The sequence below is a fragment of the Entelurus aequoreus genome, linkage group LG08 (genome assembly GCF_033978785.1).
Source record: "Entelurus aequoreus isolate RoL-2023_Sb linkage group LG08, RoL_Eaeq_v1.1, whole genome shotgun sequence".
Taxonomy (NCBI): domain Eukaryota; kingdom Metazoa; phylum Chordata; class Actinopteri; order Syngnathiformes; family Syngnathidae; genus Entelurus; species Entelurus aequoreus.
Window position 1 is genome coordinate 23683130 of NC_084738.1, and position 18868 is coordinate 23701997.

The window sequence follows — 18868 nt, forward strand, 5'->3', positions numbered from 1 at the left end:
GAGGATTTTAGGTTGTTCTGAAGAATTTGGAGGTACTTCTCCTTTTTCATTGTCCCATTTACTCTCTGTAAAGCACCAGTTCCATTGGCAGATTTGATTAACGTGGACCCCGACTTAAACAAGTTGAAACTTATTTGGGTGTTACCATTTAGTGGTCAATTGTACGGAATATGTACTGTACTGTGCAATCTATTAATAAAAGTTTCAATCAATCAATCAAGCATAATACTACCACAACCATGCTTGACAGTAGACATGGTGTTCCTGAGATTAAAGGCCTCACCTTTTCTCCTCCAAACATATTGCTGGGTATTGTGGCCAAACAGCTCAATTTTTGTTTCATCTGACCACCGAACTTTCCTCCAGTAGGTCTTATCTGTGTCCATGTGATGACCACGACTGTATATCCATTAGGGGTGTGGGAAAAAATCGATTTGAATTCGAATCGCGATTCTCACGTTGTGCGATTCAGAAGCGATTTTCATTTTTCAAAAAATCTATTTTTTTTTAAATTTATTTATATATATATATATATTTATTTATTTTTTATTTTTTAATTAATCAATCCAACAAAACAATACACAGCAATACCATAACAATGCAATCCAATTCCAAAACCAAACCCGACACAAACACGGCACAGAACAAACCAAAAGTAGTGAAACAAAAATGAATATTATCAACAACAGTATCAATATTAGTTACAATTTCAACATAGCAGTGATTAAAAATCCCTCATTGACATTATCATTAGACATTTATAAAAATAAAAATAAATGAACAATAGTGTCACAGTGGCTTATACTTGCATCGCATCTCATAAGCTTGACAACACACTGTGTCCAATACTTTCACAAAGATAAAATAAGTCATATTTTTGGTTCATTTAATAGTTCAAACAAATTGACATTATTGCAATCAGTTGATAAAACATTGTCCTTTACAATTATAAAAGCTTTTTACAAAAATCTACTACTCTGCTTGCATGTCAGCAGACTGGGGTAGATCCTGCTGAAATCCTATGTATTGAATGAATAGAGAATCCTTTTGAATCGGGAAAATATCGCTTTTGAATTGAGAATCGTGTTGAATTGAAAAAAAAATCGATTTCGAATCGAATCGTGAACCCAAGAATTGATATTGAATCGAATCGTGGGACACCCAAAGATTCACAGCCCTAATATCCATATATATCTCCGAAGCAGAACCTCCAGGTTCTGTAACAGCTTCTTCCCTCAGGCCGTAAGACTCTTGAACGCATCATAATTAAATTATCCCCTCAACTCCCCCCAAAATGGATTAACTTGCTGGAATAAAAAAGACAATATAACATACATCCATAAACGTGGCCGCATGTGAAAAAGTGCAATATATCTATCTGTACAGTAATCTATTTATTTATTTATTTATATTTATTTATTTTATATATATTTATATATTATTCATATATATTTATTTATTTATATATGCACCTTGTTGCTTTTTTATCCTGCACTATACCATGAGCTTATGTAACGAAATGTCGTTCTTATCTGTGCTGTAAAGTTCAAATTTGAATGACAATAAATAGGAAGTCGAAGTCGAAGTCTAATATATTCCGAATGCGATGATGTCGCGTTAGATGGGAAAATGGAGACATTTTGGTGACACCGAGAGTAACAAGCGGTAGAAAATGGATTTGGAAGGACAGATTTAAAAAAATAATGATTAAAAAATAAGATAAAAATAATATATTAATTTATTTATTTTTAACTTGCGACTTCCCGCCGGACGGATTTTGGGGAACCCTGGCCTATTTGTTATCAAGCTTATAATCTAAACAGCCACCCCTTATAAAACACTTTTATCGTTTTTGATGCACACAAGCAGTTCAAACTAACTGAATGACGTGTACGTGTAGTTTATTCACGCACGATGACAGCACCAACAGCCTCGAAGGGTTTTATTTAAGTTGATGATTGGGCGTCTGAGGAGGAGAGAACTGGCTGGAACCAGATCTCCCTCTTTAACCCTTACTTGCCCTGCGGGGGGGTAGGGGACCGCATGCTTGACACACACACACACACATACACACGCACACACACACACGCGCGCGCACACACGCACGCGCGCACACGTGTGTGTTGGCTGCGTGTGTGGATAAAGTGAAAGAAACACGCAGACGAGGATACGAGGAACTTACTTTCAGGCGGGACGTAGCGCGACACAGGTGAGACGCAACCTTTTTCCCCCCAGCGGCGTTTCTTTTTAAAACAGCGCGAAAAGAAGAAGTGAGCTAGCATGTGCTACTTGTTGTTGTTGTTGTTGTTGTTGTATAAGACAGTGGGAGAGTATGTACTTACACGCAGCGTGGCCGAGCGCTGATTGGAGTGACGTTGGTCCCCCGCTGGCAGCATTGCGTCAGCCGCTCGGACCTTCTCACTGCCCGGCGACACCATCCGAGCATAAAGCTGCGTGCGGGGAACAGCTGTTTAACCACACATTACGCAAAAAATAAAATAAAAACAGGATGTCGCTGTGAGTTTTTGAAGCCCTTTGAGGCACTCGTGATTAGGGAGAACATAAATGACATTTAATTGATTGAATGGTAAATTTATGAACCACTTATACTTACAGTCGTGGTCAAAAGTTTACATACACTTGTAAAGGACATAATGTCATGGCTGTCTTGAGTTTCCAATAATTTCTACAACTCTTTATTTTTTTTTGTGATAGAGTGATTGGAGCACATACTTGTTGGTCACAAAAAACATTCATGAAGTTTGGTTCTTTTATGAATTTATTATGGGTCTACTGAAAATCTGCTGGGTCAAAAGTATACATACAGCAATGTTAATATTTGGTTACATGTCCCTTGGCAAGTTTCGCTGCAATAAGGCGCTTTTGGTAGCCGACCACAAGCTTCTGGCAAGCTTCTGGTTGAGTTTTTGACCACTCCTCTTGACAAAATTGGTGCAGTTCAGCTAAATGTGTTGGTTTTCTGACATGGACTTGTTTCTTCAGCATTGTCCACACGTTTAAGTCAGGACTTTGGGAAGGCAATTCTAAAAACTTAATTCTAGCCTGATTTTCAACAAGAAACTTGCCAGAAGCTTGTGGATGGCAACACCCTCCTCGGATTGTAAATAATCAAATGTACATACATGTTCTTATGCGTTCTGAGCTCAATATGTTCACTGCTCGCTGTACATATCCTACGAAGTCAGACCTACACTGTTACAATGTCCATTTCTCAGATTATATAATTGTTGATGACTGAAGTGCTGATATCAACCAAACCTAACCCCCTGGATTGTAAATAATGTAAATAATTCAATGTATATACTCTGATGATTAACTCGTGTGATGACTGTATTATGCTGATAGTATATATTTATACCATGAATTTATATATTTATACCATGAGTTTATTAACGTGGACCCCGACTTAAACAAGTTGAAAAACTTATTCGGGTGTTACCATTTAGATAATAAATAAATGATAAATGGGTTATACTTGTATAGCGCTTTTCTACCTTCAAGGTACTCAAAGCGCTTTGACAGTATTTCCACATTCACCCATTCACACACACATTCACACACTGATGGCGGGAGCTGCCATGCAAGGCGCTAACCAGCACCCATCAGAGGCAAAGGGTGAAGTGTCTTGCCCAAGGACACAACGGACGTGACTAGGAAGGTAGAAGGTGGGAATTGAACCCCAGTAACCAGCAACACTCCGATTGCTGGCACAGCCACTCTACCAACTTCGCCACGCCCAGTAACCAGCAACACTCCGATTGCTGGCACAGCCACTCTACCAACTTCGTCACGCCGTCAATTGTACGGAATATGTACTGTGGTCAATAAAAGTCTCAATCAATCAAACCAAAAGCGCCTTATTGCAGTGAAACTTGCCAAGGGACATGTAACCATTATTAACATTGCTGTATGTATACTTTTGACCCAGCAGATTTGGTCACATTTTCAGTAGACCCACAATAAATTCATAAAGGAACCAAACTTTTGTTTTTGTTTTGATGCCAAGATAAATGTTATGTTGTATTTAATTTTTTAACATATTGTATATGTATTGTGTGCTTTTTTTTCTTTTTCTCTCGCTTTCTTTTCTTTTGAATTGTAATTTTTCTGCCTTTTTTACATCATGACTAGGGGAATACAGATGAAAACTAGCCTTCTGGCTAATTCTGACTTTTTTAACAATGTGTAGTCATGTGTTTTATGAAATTGCATTGTCCCTTTTGAAATAAACTAATCTAATTTTCATGAATGTTTTTTGTGACCAACAAGTATGTGCTCCAATCACTCTATCACAAAAAAATAAGAGTTGTAGAAATTATTGGAAACTCAAGACAGCCATGACATTATGTTCTTTACAAGTGTATGTAAACTATTGACCACAACTGTATATTTTGTTTATTGGGTTGTTTTTCAACAAACAATTGTATTTCCTTCTCTTAAAGGGGAACTGCACTTTTTGGGGGGAATTGTGTCAAAGTGTATTTATATAGCCCTTAAAGGCCTACTGAAACCCACTACTACCGACCACGCAGTCTGAGTTTATATATCAATGATGAAATCTTAACATTGCAACACATGCCAATACGGCCGGGTTAACTTATAAAGTGCAATTTTAAATTTCCCGCGAAACTTCCGGTTGAAAACGTCTATGTATGATGACGTATGCGCGTGACGTCAATCGTTGAAACGGAAGTATTCGGACACCATTGTATCCAATACAAAAAGCTCTGTTTATCGCAAAAATCCACAGTATTCTGGACATCTGTGTTGGTAAATCTTTTGCAATTTGTTTAATGAACAATGAAGACTGCAAAGAAGAAAGCTGTAGGTGGGATCGGTGTATTAGCGGCTTGCTGCAGCAACACAACCAGGAGGACTTTGACCTGGATAGCAGACGCGCTATCCGACGCTAGCCGCCGACCGCATCGATGATCGGGTGAAGTCCTTCGTCGCTCCGTCGATAGCTGGAACGCAGGTGAGCACAGGTGTTGATGAGCAGATGAGGGCTGGCTGGTGTAGGTGGATAGCTAATGTTTTTAGCATAGCTCTGTGAGGTCCCGTAGCTAAGTTAGCTTCAATGGCGTCGTTAGCAACAGCATTGTTAAGCTTCGCCAGGCTGGAAAGCATTAACCGTGTAATTACAGGTCCATGGTTTAATAGTATTGTTGATTTTCTGTCTATCCTTCCAGTCGGGGGTTTATTTCTTTTGTTCCTATCTGCAGTTAAGCCCGATGCTGTCACGTTAGCTCCGTAACTAAAGTGCTTCGCCGATGTATTGTCATGGAGATAAAAGTCACTGTGAATGTCCATTTCGCGTTCTCGAATCATTTTCAAGAGGATATAGTATCCAAGGTGGTTTGAAATACAAATCCGTGATCCACAATAGAAAAAGGAGAAAGTGTGGAATCCAATGAGCCCTTGTACCTAAGTTATGGTCAGAGCGAAAAAAGATACGTTCTGCACTGCACTCTAGTCCTTCACTCTCACGTACCTCATCCACAAATCTTTCATCCTCGCTCAAATTAATGGGGTAATCGTCGCTTTCTCGGTCCGAATCGCTCTCGCTGCTGGTGTAAACAAAGGGGAAATGTGAGGAGCCTTTTAACCTGCGACGTCACGCTACTTCCGGTACAGGCAAGGCTTTTTTTTTATCAGCGACCAAAAGTTGCGAACTTTATCGTCGATGTTCTCTACTAAATCCTTTCAGCAAAAATATGGCAATATCGCGAAATGATCAAGTATGACACAGAATGGATCTGCTATCCCTGTTTAAATTTTTAAAAAATAATTTCAGTAGGCCTTTAATCACAAGTGTCTCAAAGGACTGCACAAGTCACAACGACATCCTCAGCTCAGATCCCACCTATACAGGTATCATAGGCGCCGATCTATATTTCTGCCAGTGGGTGCTCGGTGTGTGTATTAAAAAAAAAAAAAAGACGCTCAGCGAAGTTAATATCCCATATGATTTGTGGCTTTATTATTTTGTAAAGCGGACCAAACTCGCCATAAAATTGACAACAAGATTGATTTTTCAAAAATGATTTTAAAGATTGAAAGTTGCCATCAATCCCACGTAGGTGCTCGGCATTGTCCGTGGGTGCTCGGGCCCCGAAGCATCCACTGGATCGGCGCCTATGACAGGTATTGTCTGCCATTTACAATCCCTGTGTAAGACAAGAACACAGTTACCTACTCAGTGGCTAGAGTGTCCGCCCTGAGATCGGTAGGTTGTGAGTTCAAACCCCGGCCGAGTCATACCAAAGACTATAAAAAAATGGGACCCATTACCTCCCTGCTTGGCACTCAGCATCAAGGGTTGGAATTGGGGGTTAAATCACCAAAATGATTCCCGGGTGCGGCACTGCTGCTGCCCACTGCTGCTGCCCACTGCTCCCCTCACCTCCCAGGGGGTGAACAAGGGGATGGGTCAAATGCAGAGGACAAATTTCACCACACCTAGTGTGTGTGTGACAATCATTGGTACTTTAACTTTTAACTTAACTTAACACATGTCTTTCTTTTTTCATGGATTCTAATTTGTAACATAACACATACACATTGGCTAACAATGAAGCTAAATGGAGTCATATGCCAGCAGGCACAAGACATTAAAACAACATTGAGAACTTGCTGAATTAGGTCATGACCAGAGGTGGGTAGTAACATGCTACATTTACTCAGTTATATCTACTTGAGTAACTTTTGGGATAAATTGTACTTCTAAGAGTAGTTTTAATGCAACAAACTTTTACTTGAGTATATTTATAGAGAAGAAACGCTACTTTTACTCCGCTCCATTTATCTACATTCAGCTCGCTACTGATTTTTATCGATCTGTTAATGCACGCTTTGTTAGTTTTGGTTTGTCAGACAGACCTTCAAAGCAGGATCTGTCGCATGCCTGCGTTTCACCAATCAGATGCAGTCACTGGTGACGTTGGACCAATCAAACAGAGCCAGGCGGTCACATGACCGTCACGTGGACCCTGACTTAAACAAGTTGAAAAACTTATTGGGGTGTTACCATTTAGTGGTCAATTGTACAGAATATGTACTGTGCAATCCATTAATAAAAGTTTCAATCAATCAATCAATCAAAAGTGTGAAGGAAAAACTACTCTTTATTTCAACCGTACCTCCCTCAAAAGCCTAAAGACTGACCACACAGTTCCTGTCTTCACAATAAAAGTGCTGCTCCATCGCGCCTGCGCTAACAAAATAAGAGTCTCCGAAAGCCAGCGCAAACAAGCTAGCAAGCTACGGAGTTTGCCGCCAATGTATTTCTTGTAAAGTGTATAAAAACGAATATGGAAGCTGGACAAATAAGATGCCAAAACCAACCACTTTCATGTGGTATTAGACAGAAAGGAGGAAGTTTTTTTCTCCTCCATTTGAAAACGTGGACGTTATCAGCACTACTGTCTGATTCCAATCAATGCAAGTCATCAGAATCAGGTAATACACCAACTTATATTCTTGTCTTCATGAAGGAAAGGAATCTATATGTTAAACATGCATGTATATTCATTAAAACACCTTTAACATGTGAACAAAAAGGGCAAAATAAATAAAAATTATATACTGTATATATAAATTATGTATATACAAACCCCGTTTCCATATTAGTTGGGAAATTGTGTTAGATGTAAATATAAAACGTAATACAATGATTTGCAAATAATTTTCAACCCATATTCAGTTGAATATGCTACAAAGACAACATATTTGATGTTCAAACTGATAAACATTATTTTTTGGGAAAATAATCATTGACTTTAGAATTTGATGCCAGCAACACGTGACAAAGAAGTTGGGAAATGTGGCAATATATACTGATAAAGTTGAGGAATGTTCATCAAACACTTATTTGGAACATCCCACAGGTGAACAGGCAAATTGGGAACAAGTGGGTGCCATGATTGGGTATAAAAGTAGATTCCATGAAATGCTCAGTCATTCACAAACAAGGATGGGGCGAGGGTCACCACTTTGTCAACAAATGCGTGAGCAAATTGTTGAACAGTTTAAGAAAAACCTTTCTCAACCAGCTATTGCAAGGAATTTAGGGATTTCACCATCTACGGTCCTTAATATCATCAAAGGGTTCAGAGAATCTGGAGAAATCACTGCACGTAAGCAGCTAAGCCCGTGACCTTCGATCCCTCAGGCTGTACTGCATTAACAAGCGACATCAGTGTGTAAAGGATATCACCACATGGGCTCAGGAACACTTCAGAAACCCACTGTCAGTAACTACAGTTGGTCGCTACATCTGTAAGTGCAAGTTAAAACTCTCCTATGCAAGGCGAAAACCGTTTATCAACAACACCCAGGAACGCCGTCGGCTTCGCTGGACCTGAGCTCATCTAAGATGGACTGATACAAAGTGGAAAAGTGTTCTGTTGTCTGACGAGTCCACATTTCAAATTGTTTTTGGAAACTGTGGACGTCGTGTCCTTCGGACCAAAGAGGAAAAGAACCATCTGGATTGTTATAGGCGCAAAGTTGAAAAGCCAGCATCTGTGATGGTATGGGGGTGTATTAGTGCCCAAGACATGGGTAACTTACACATCTGTAAAGGCGCCATCAATGTTGAAAGGTACATACAGGTTTTGGAGCAACATATGTTGCCATCCAAGCAACGTTACCATGGACGCCCCTGCTTATTTCAGCAAGACAATACCAAGCCACGTGTTACATCAACGTGGCTTCATAGTAAAAGAGTGCAGGTACTAGACTGGCCTGCCTGTAGTCCAGACCTGTCTCCCATTGAAAATGTGTGGCGCATTATGAAGCCTAAAATACCACAACGGAGACCCCCGGGCTGTTGAACAACTTAAGCTGTACATCAAGCAAGAATGGGAAAGAATTCCACCTGAGAAGCTTAAAAAATGTGTCTCCTCAGTTCCCAAACGTTTACTGAGTGTTGTTAAAAGGAAAGGCCATGTAACACAGTGGTGAACATGCCCTTTCCCAACTACTTTGGCACGTGTTGCAGCAGTGAAATTCTAAGTTAATTATTATTTGCAAAAAAAAAAAAAAGTTTGAGTTTGAACATCAAATATCTTGTCTTTGTTGTGCATTCAATTGAATATGGGTTGAAAATGATTTGCAAATCATTGTATTCTGTTTATATTTACATCTAACACAATTTTCGAACTCGTATGGAAACAGGGTTTGTAAATATAATTCTCCACTTCACAAATCTAATTAAGTGCATGGGAACAGCAACTAAAATACAACTATAGTAGTTAAAATAATTTTGCAGCACAAACGAATGGAACAAGTTTGTGGAGGATTTGACAAGGGAAGGGTGGTGGTTGTGAATAATAAAACGTTAATAAAATACCACAAAGACTAATATTTTGACAAAAATATTGCAGCACAAGCGTAGTTTGGGAAGATTTTGACAAGGTGGGGCGGGGGGGCCGGATGAAGTCACTAGTTAGAGAATTTATTTTAGAACAAACGAAAAAAGTTTACGGTACAAACTGTGACGATCTGTCACTTCATTTCTGTTTGAACTTTCTTGTTTTGTGTTCACTTCCTATCAGTGCACTTATTTTGATTCAATTTCCTACTTGTCCCGCTGAGCGCTGCTTTCCTCTCACCTGCTTTTGATTGGCAGCCAGTCCACACCTAGTGCTAATCAGCAGGCTTCCATTTATGCCAGCCTCGCCTGCTTCTCAACGCTCGAGGATTGATTTATGTTTGAGAACCTAACATGCAAGACTGTTTCCTTCTCTGTTTATGATATTAAAATCATCTTACCTGCGCTTTGCTCTCCTGGTTCCTGCATCTTGGGGTCACTACTACGGCAGCCATGAGAGTTCCGAACACAAACGTAGCACAAATGAAGGGCAATATTATTCTAATATTTGCAATGATAAAGGGGAGTCAACTAAGTGGGGCGAGAACAAAAACAAACAGAACAGCAGAAAGAATAAATTCCAGACATGCAACAAGGTCACCGGTTCAAAATTAGACATCAAACCAAGAAAATGTAATTTAAGAACACCACCAATAGTGGTTTTCGAGAACAGATTTAAAAAATAAATGTCAATGTTTGTCACAATTAGAAGTTAAACTGCACCTGCCCATACACCAACAGGATCATCAAGAACAGAAGTAATAAAACAAAACAAATGCAAAGGTGCAGGTTGTTTTCATCCTGTTGAACCGGTAAGTGAAATCCTACTATTACAAACACTGCTTTTGCAATAGACCATTATGATTTTTGTTGTGTATATCTGTTGGACATAACAAGAGGGCAGGATTGCAGCCCGTTTTAACAGCCCATTTAATACAACAATATCCATTTTTTTTGCTCTTATCTTATTCCATATTGAGTTAAATAAAGTCAACAGTGCAAAATAACTATTGGCTCTCATTAAAAACTTTTGGCGTCTTGCCCCAAAACCCTCCTTCTAACCTATTCCTTCAGTTTATAAACAATGTTTGTTACGCTTCTACTCCAGAGGAGAACCCCAAAAATACCAGAGAGGCGAATATACAAAAAGAGTCCATTCAATTTCACTGTAAATCGAATAATAACAAAAAATTACGAACCGGGAAGGAAAGGCCAAAATCATAAAAGGCTGCTGCACCAAAGACTATAAAAATGGGACCCATCGCCTCCTGGGGCTTGGCACTCAGCATTAAGGGTTAGAATTGGGGGTTAAATCACCAAAATGATTCCCGAGCACAGCCACCGCTGCTGCTGCTCACTGCTCCCCTCACCTCCCAGGGGGTGGAACAAGGGGATGGGTCGAATTCAGAGGTAGGTTAATCTTAATCTTTAATCTTAATTTCACCACACCAAGTGACTATCAGTGATACTTTAACTTTAAACTACGGTGGGCTAGAAGGGTGAAAAACAAAAAGACAATGCTGCTGGCGGGAGACAGGCAATGGCATGAAAAAAGTACAAGTAAAACATGTAACAAACAAAAGTAGACCACAAGGGGGAAAGCGGACGGATAAAAACTTACGGAAACGAGAAGACACAACTCAAGCAGGAGGACTGGAAGCGAGCTGAGTTGGCGTGGAGCAATGTGTAGGAACAACGTGAAAAGATCCCGCACCAACAGGTGCGTGAGATTAAAACTAAATAGGCAGACGGTGATTGAAAACAGCTGATGTCGTCACTCCCGCCTTCCCCTGGGAACCATGGCAACTGAAAGAGACAAACAGAAAGACAATGCCAGCAGGAGGCACCAGAACACAGATAATTATGTAACGGGCCGGGGCGCACTCGATTACACGCTGCCACACTTTGCGGTTCGCCATGGCAACGGGTAGGTCCTGTTTCTCGAGCCCTGTATCCCTTGATTCTACATCTGGGATGGTGAGGCCTCTGTAGCGGACTGGGCCAACAGTAGTAGGTTTCCCCAGTGGATATAACAAAGTCAACAACGCATCATGAGCACAACAAAACACGTTGTATTTGTGAAAATAAACACCCATCTTATTATACTAGTACGGATCTAAAACTAATACCACCGCCGTGGAACTGCCCTTTAAAGTTGTTAACGTTTTGTTTTCCAGGAAATAATGCTGTGTAGGCTCAGGACACCCAAAATATTGAGGCCTAAAGAGTACACGGAGGTCCCAGATGGAGGCTGGGGCTGGGTGGTGGCTGTGGCCTTTTTCTTGGTGGAGGTCTTCACCTACGGCACCATTAAGAGCTTTGGCATCTTCCTGCAAGACCTGATGGAGGAGTTTGGGGAGAGCAACAGCCGAGTGTCCTGGATTGTTTCCATCTGTGTTTTTGTTATGACCTTCAATGGTGAGTCTGGAATAACTAGTTGGCGCACTTATCTCATGAAATTGAAGTCCATGTCCAAGAGGATCAAGGCAGTGTTAGATAATGACGTTTACACTAAATATTCAGACTTTGGACACAATTTTGACATGGGCACTGCGTGCTGTATGCTTAATTGTGGTGCCAGTATGGTTGCGTGATATACAGTATGTTACTTGTTTCCCCAAGATGCAGATGGATGTTCAGATGCATCATGCAGGTAAGAAAAAGGGTTTAGTATCATGACTAGGCAAGAATACAAAACATAGGAACGCTATATAAAAACTAGCAAAGGAATAAGGAGCAAGAAACCAACGTAACTTGTTGCACAAAGCAAACAAAACAGCCAGAGAGAGTGTGGCGAGAGGCAGGAATGAATAGCTCTCTGATTAGTGACCAGGAGCAGGTGAGCGTCCCGACCACTAATCAGAGGCAGGTGAACATGATCAGCAACCATGAACACAAAAACAGGGGTGCTGAAACAGAACTAAGGAATTCCTAAACTTAAAGAAAACATGATCCGGGCAGCGGATCATCACAATATAGACGATATACGATATAAATGATATACATTTGGCTGACAATAGAGCTTTTAATCAGATTTAGCTTTAATAAACAGCTTTATTGGCCAAGTGTGTTTAAGACACAAGGAGTTTAACATGGTAGACTGTGCTCTCTTTGTTCTATGCAAGAAACAAAGAAAATGCAACAACTACGAGAGAGCGCAGCCATCCTTGGTATGAAAACAAGAGGGAAACATTAAAAAAAACACAAAGGACAATAAAGGAGCACAGAGCAGATGCAATCAGCTGCTGCTTCAGAGGCGCTATTCCTACATACAGCTACAAAAGTCAAACACAACGAAAGAGCAATAAATAATGCATGTTGCGCACATATGATTGTACCATGCATGGACAAACAACAAAACACAATTTCAACACCCTATTGCCGTATCGAAATAAATTTTGACAGCGACAAGCAAAGGTGTCCTAAACGCAATGTTGCGTCCATACTTGTGGCTAATAAACTGTTTCTTTCTTTCAAGTATCATTATCACTGGAGGACTCAAGGATAAGGAATAGTTAAACATGCTACACTACACACTGTGGGATACAAAATGCTTAGCTAACCGCTAAGCTATAGACTTTGATTTATTAGTTTTTTTATTAATCAGTAAATAAAAGCCAATGGTAGTTTTTGTTTAGTTATTTTGCACTATTTAGTTGATTATACAGTTTGTATGTAATAAAAGGTAACAAAGAATATGATTATAATATTAATAGATATTGTTAAAAACTGCCTTTCTGTATTTTTGTCGGATAACAGTTGTAATTAAAAATTTAATCATTTAATGATCCTAAAAATTAAGTATCGACATTTTACAATAGTACAATTTGTAGTATTGCCCAAAATGCATGTAAGGTAGACAAACAGCAGAAGAATAAGTGTTTATTACATTTTAAAAGAAGTGTCATTTTACAACATATATTACCAAATAATATATTTTGATATACAGTAGTATGTCATCACTATGTTGCCCATCCCTAGTTGCAAGTTATTTAGACAATAATGGAAATGTTTGTTGAGTCATTTTCATGAATCTATACTGCTATACAAGCTGTCCACTGACTACCCTAAAGTATGTCTCAGGTCCATTTATATACTATTGTCCCTTGAAGACACGGGTTGTTGACATGCATTCATGTTTACTAAACATAATTTCCTTCCAGTTTGTATTCTTTTTCAATTAATTTTTGTTCGCCCCTTTTAATTAGATTTACTGTATCACACTAGATTGCATTAATGTGACACATTGTGTGCACATGTGAGGGACTGTATCTATCAACTTTGATTTATTTCATAAATATGGCAGTGCCATGTTGGCATTTTTTTCCATAACTTTAGTTGATTTATTTTGGAAAACCTTGTTACATTGTTTAATGCATCCAGCGGGGCATCACAACAAAATTAAGCATAATAATGTGTTAATTCCATGACTGTGTATATCGGTATCGGTTGATATCGGAATCGGTAATTAAGAGTTGTACAATATCGGATATCGGCAAAAAAGCCATTATCATCTCTAATTTTGGTGATTCAACCCCCAATTCCAACCCTTGATGCAGAGTGCCAAGCCGGAAGGTGGTACATGTACCATAGTTTGAGAATCACTACACTATGCTACACTTGTGTTGTCAGCCTGTCAACCGTACATTGATATGCGTAACAGTAATCCGACAATAGAGTTTGTTTGAGAAATGTAATTACATTCACCGAAAATCCTGGTTGGTTACCAAATAGTCCAACTTCAGATTTAAAAGTTTCTGTGCAGGTTCCTAGTTTAGTTACCACGTTCATTCTGAGGGGCTGATATTAAGATTCCTACCACAGCCCTATTTCTATTTTTAACACTGCACATGCTATCACCATGCAGGTCCCCTTTCCTCCATGTTGACCAAACGATTTGGCTTCCAACTTGTCGTCATGTTCGGAGGTCTTCTCGTTTCCTTGGGCACCATTACTACAGGTTTTACGTCCTCGATCAATCAAATGTACCTCACATACGGCTTGATCGCAGGTATGGGATTACTTCCTTTGTCTCCGAAGCGCAGCCTTGAGGTTTCCAAATGTCTTATCCCTTCTTGCAGGTTTTGGCTACTGCCTGACCTTCCTGCCCACAGTGACAATCCTATCCCATTATTTTTTACGGCGAAGGTCACTGGTCATAGCCATATCCTCAACTGGAGAGGCCCTGTCCATGTTCGCTCTTGCCCCAGGTAAGTTCTCTTCACAACCACAGTCGAAGGTTCCATAACTTACTATCTAATGATTCTCTGCAGGCTTCTCCTCATTGAAGGGTTTTATTGGCTGGCGTCACACAATGTCAGTCATAGGAATCTTGCAAGGCACTATCATTTTTTGTGGCGCCGTGCTTCGGCCAATCACTATCAAACCCCAAAGAACCCAAGAGACAGATACGGACAGATCCTCCCTAAAGAATGCAGAAGCCCAAAGCACACATGGGAACACGGATGAGGTCCAGTATGTCAAAATCAATGGCTACATAGAGGACAGGACTTTATTAGAAAAAGAAGGAAGCACAGAGTTGCCCCTGGGTACAAATGAAGAAGCTGAAGCTGGAAACAACCATGGAGAGAAACAAGTGATTAAAGGTGATGAGAAATGTACACTTTTGGACTTCTCCATCCTCAAAGAGTGCAGCTTCATCCTCTACTCGCTCTTTGGTCTGTTCGCCACACTGGGCTTCTTCGCCCCTCAACTCTACATTATTGAATTGAGTGTGAGTCGAGGCGTTGAGCGAGATCACGCCACCTACATGCTCTCCATAATGGCTGTGGCTGAAATCCTCGGTCGCTTTTTAATTGGATGGGTTCTAACACAGAAGCAAGTCCGGGAGAGGAAGCTCCTTGTCTTGCTGGTCTGTGTGATTTTCATGGCGGTAGATCTGCTTGGATTTACTCTGGTCACTGAGTTCTACGGCCTGGCAGTTTGCTGCTCAGTGTACGGGTTCTTTATGGGGACCTTATCATGTACGCATATTCCTATGCTGGCAGAAGAAGACGTGGTGGGCTTAGAGAGGATGTCCGCTGCTGCTGGAGTCTATGTGTTCATACAGAGCTTTGCTGGACTTGCTGGACCCCCTCTTGGAGGTAAATAACATCTCTTGTACATCAAATATTTTTGCATAGTATTTGTTATTCAGACACAGTACCAGGTTTAGCACATCAAGTGTAGCTTCTGTGAAATTACAGTACTACCTCGGGCTTGGTCCCGAACAGTAGATTTCAGAACAGTTGCAGATCTCTCAGGGCATTCAATCGATCACAACTGGACTGTTTGGTTTGTCTTGGAAGACGTTTTGCCTCTCATCTGAGTAGGATTCATCAGTTCATGCTCATAGACTTAGATTGGTCAGATGTAGTTAAGTTAAGTTAAAGTTAAGTTAAAGTACCAATGATTGTCACACACACACTAGGTGTGGTGAAATTTGTCCTCTGCATTTGACCCATCCCCTTGGGGAGCAGTGGGCAGCAGCGGCGCCGCGCCCGGGAATCATTTTGGTGATTTAACCCCCAATTCCAACCCTTGATGCTGAGTGCCAAGCAGGGAGGTAATGGGTCCCATTTTTATAGTCTTTGGTATGACTCGGCTGGGATTTGAACTGTAGTGGCTGATGCCAAAACCCCCAAACCCTGGGTTTGTGGCACCAGCCGCTAGACTACATCTGACCAATCTAAGTCTATGAGCATGAACTGATGAAGTCTACTCGGATGAGAGGCGAAACATCTTTCAAGACAAACCAAACAGTCCAGTTGCAATCGATTGAATGCCCTGAGATGACAATGACCTGGATGAATGAGAACATTCATAGACAACAGTTGCAGTTTATGACCACCATACGTGAGAAAAATCTATCTCCCTAATACGTTTGCTCCGCTTTTGAGAGATAGGCATTGCGTTGGTTTCGAAGTTCCCGGCTTTTATGATGACATAAAAGGAAAAACCTCCTTATGGATATGAGACCGCCTATGAGCCGTCCCGGGGCGGCGTGGCTCATACAGTATGATACAGCGGTTGTCCAAAGACTTAAGGGGTCCCTCGATACACTACTGCTATTTATTGGAGAAGCAAGCTAGTGCTAATGGCTAGCTAGCTAGCTAGCTTAAATGCTAACAAGAATACAAGAGATGTCTTTCCCCCGTTAAGGAACAACTTACCCCAATCTAAACTTGTATAAACACATTGAGCAACTCATTAATTCAATGGATTGAACCAACAGGCTGTGTTGTCTCAGCACACAGTGATTCATCAAGGAATATTTACCCAGAAGCAAACCAGTGCGACGTCACATAAACCGCACGTGCAGCCCTCGTTTTGCCTTTATTAAAAAAACAACAACTCTAAAACGTTGACAAATTAATACTGAAAATGATAAGGATATTTAAAGACTCCAAAAAAGAAGAAACTAGAGCAATGGTTGGGACTTAGCATCAAGGGTTGGAAATGGGGGTTAAATCACCAAAATGATTCCCGAGTGCGGCCACCGCTGCTGCTCACTGCTCCCCTCACCTCCCAGGGGGTGGAACAAGGGGATGGGTCAAATGCAGAGGGTAATTTCACCACAACTAGTGTGTGTCTGTGACGATCAGTGGTACTTTAACTTTAACTTTAATATGTAGTGTTTCTTCTGCCAAGAAAATACATTGTCAAATGTGACTGTAATGTCTGCACTTTAGCTCACATAGACAGTTCAAATGTGAGTCGGAACTGCACAGACTTGATAATACGGCCAATAAGAGCCTTAGGCAAAGCCACTCCACACACCCACTTAGCCATGCTGAAAGGTACAGTACCCCACATTTCCGCAAATATTGTTTTAAACTGAATAAACCGAATTTAGTAGTCTGTGTGCAGCTTGTGTAAGTTATTTACTATAACCTCAAAATAAGTCAATGTACAAGCCATTAGTGTGTAATTCAGTGGTTCTCAAACTGTGGTACATGTACCACTTGTGGTAATGCGGGCTCAATCAAGTGGTACACCAAAGAATCACTTGATAAAGTACAGTGTTTTATTTTCCTATATTCCAACACAGTGTTACTTTTCAAACTTTGTGTAATGTTACAGTGGACAAAAATATTAAATATACTCGTTAAAAAAAGAGTCTGCCTTTTTTTCAATGAATACTTTGGCCTACCGTGCTACTGTATTTTAATGTTAGTCATTATGGTGATACTTGGAGAGCCAAGTTTTTTTCTGTACTCGGTGAAAAAAGTTTGAGAACCACTGGTCTAATTAATTTGTGTCCGTGTTCATCAGTGTGTTGAGTAAGTAAACTTAACTTCACTTTCATGTGATTCTACCTTTTAGGTGTGTTAGTGGACATTACTCAAAACTACGGATCGGCCTTTTACTCCTGTGCGGCTGGCATGGCGGTGAGTGCTGTGTTCCTGGGCTTTGTAAGACCTGCCAAGAGAGGACTACTGTGTGGGAATAGGACTAGACAACCACACGAGGACACACAAAATGAAGTGAGAGAGGACTTTAAGGAGAATGCTGACGTGAACGAGGCCAGCTCACATGAAGACTTGGAACGATGTTAGCTCACATTCAGACACGGACCGAGCGCGGGCGGCTTTTGCTTGACAGTGAGGAACATCTTAAAAAAAAACAGTTGTGCCTTGCTTGCCCAATATACCGAGGTGTTTCTTCCTCGAGCAAGAAAGCACACTGTTCAATTAGCCTTCATCCAGAGAGGCTGTTGAAATAGCCTTAAAGAACTGTAATTACATGCTGGACGTGCATAACTTAATGATACCAGCGGTAAAAACTGTGAGGCCAATGTAGCTGCCAAAACGATTGCACAGACTCTGTAACATGAACTCAGTTGATTGTGTTATAGAACACATTTACCAAGCTCAGGAGAAATGCGATATTGAAACATTTATTTTTGAACTAAGTGATCTGTGCACTGTTGTGAGGCGTCAAAGATCAACTATTTTTGTAATGAAAAAATGTGTTCAGTCGCAATAAAACAAAAGTGAACCTTTAAATTAAATGTTTCACGCCGTGTTTATTTGTACACTGTAATATGATAGCACCTAATAAGGACAAAGAGACAGCTAACACATAAAAGTGCATAAATCGTTCAAACTGGCTATTTTTAAACACATCGAAATGCTCTAATTATGACCACAGAGAAGATGGGGTCGGTAATTGAAAGCAGGCAGTTGGAGAGAGGCTGTTATTTCCAAAAATGCAACAAATTTACTCAATTCTTAAAGTTTCATAATGATTTGGAATGCATGAGAAAGTGGAAAGAAAAATGTAGGCTCTTTGGCCACGTTTATTAACAAGTACATTAGAGATGTCCGGCAGGCCGATATTATCGGCCGATAAATGCTTTAAAATGTAATATCGGAAATTATCGGTATCGGGTTGTTTCTTTTATCGGTTTCGTTTTTTTTTTTTTTTTTTTTTATTAAATCAACATAAAAAACACAAGATACACTTACAATT

At 40.3% G+C, this 18868-nt stretch overlaps 2 protein-coding genes across 7 annotated transcripts in view; one reads left to right on the forward strand and one right to left on the reverse strand.

Annotated features, from left to right (window-relative positions):
• The window catches only part of arsg (arylsulfatase G), a 41176-nt gene extending 29861 nt beyond the window's left edge, over positions 1 to 11315 (reverse strand). Inside the window, exons 1-3 of one of the 6 annotated variants that reach the window (XM_062056030.1) lie at positions 11016 to 11310; positions 9796 to 9836; positions 2343 to 2450 (exon numbers count right to left, since the gene is read on the reverse strand). In XM_062056030.1, coding sequence (XP_061912014.1) covers positions 2343 to 2446 — 104 coding nt within the window. In that variant the 5' untranslated portion in view covers positions 2447 to 2450; positions 9796 to 9836; positions 11016 to 11310. Of the gene's footprint in view, positions 1 to 2182; positions 2313 to 2342; positions 2451 to 9795; positions 9837 to 11015 lie in introns of those variants that run through there. The other 5 variants (XM_062056029.1, XM_062056032.1, XM_062056035.1 and 2 more) reach the window with 5 other exon arrangements.
• On the forward strand, positions 2056 to 18415 carry LOC133655667 (monocarboxylate transporter 7-like). The gene is made up of 6 exons (XM_062056036.1): positions 2056 to 2209; positions 11572 to 11812; positions 14262 to 14405; positions 14476 to 14604; positions 14668 to 15498; positions 17720 to 18415. Exons 2-6 carry the CDS (start codon positions 11578 to 11580, stop codon positions 17950 to 17952), a joined length of 1572 nt encoding a protein of 523 aa, XP_061912020.1. The 5' UTR covers positions 2056 to 2209; positions 11572 to 11577; the 3' UTR covers positions 17953 to 18415.
• Positions 18416 to 18868: the final 453 nt, after the last annotated feature.

What these genes read in the sequence shown, in the direction of transcription:
- LOC133655667 (XM_062056036.1), top strand. Translation starts at nt 11,578, where the DNA reads ATGCTGTGTAGGCTCAGGACACCCAAAATATTGAGGCCTAAAGAGTAC. An exon ending in TTTTGTTATGACCTTCAATG is followed by an intron (nt 11,813 to 14,261) that starts GTGAGTCTGGAA and finishes ATCACCATGCAG; the next exon opens with GTCCCCTTTCCTCCATGTTG. An exon ending in CATGTTCGCTCTTGCCCCAG is followed by an intron (nt 14,605 to 14,667) that starts GTAAGTTCTCTT and finishes GATTCTCTGCAG; the next exon opens with GCTTCTCCTCATTGAAGGGT.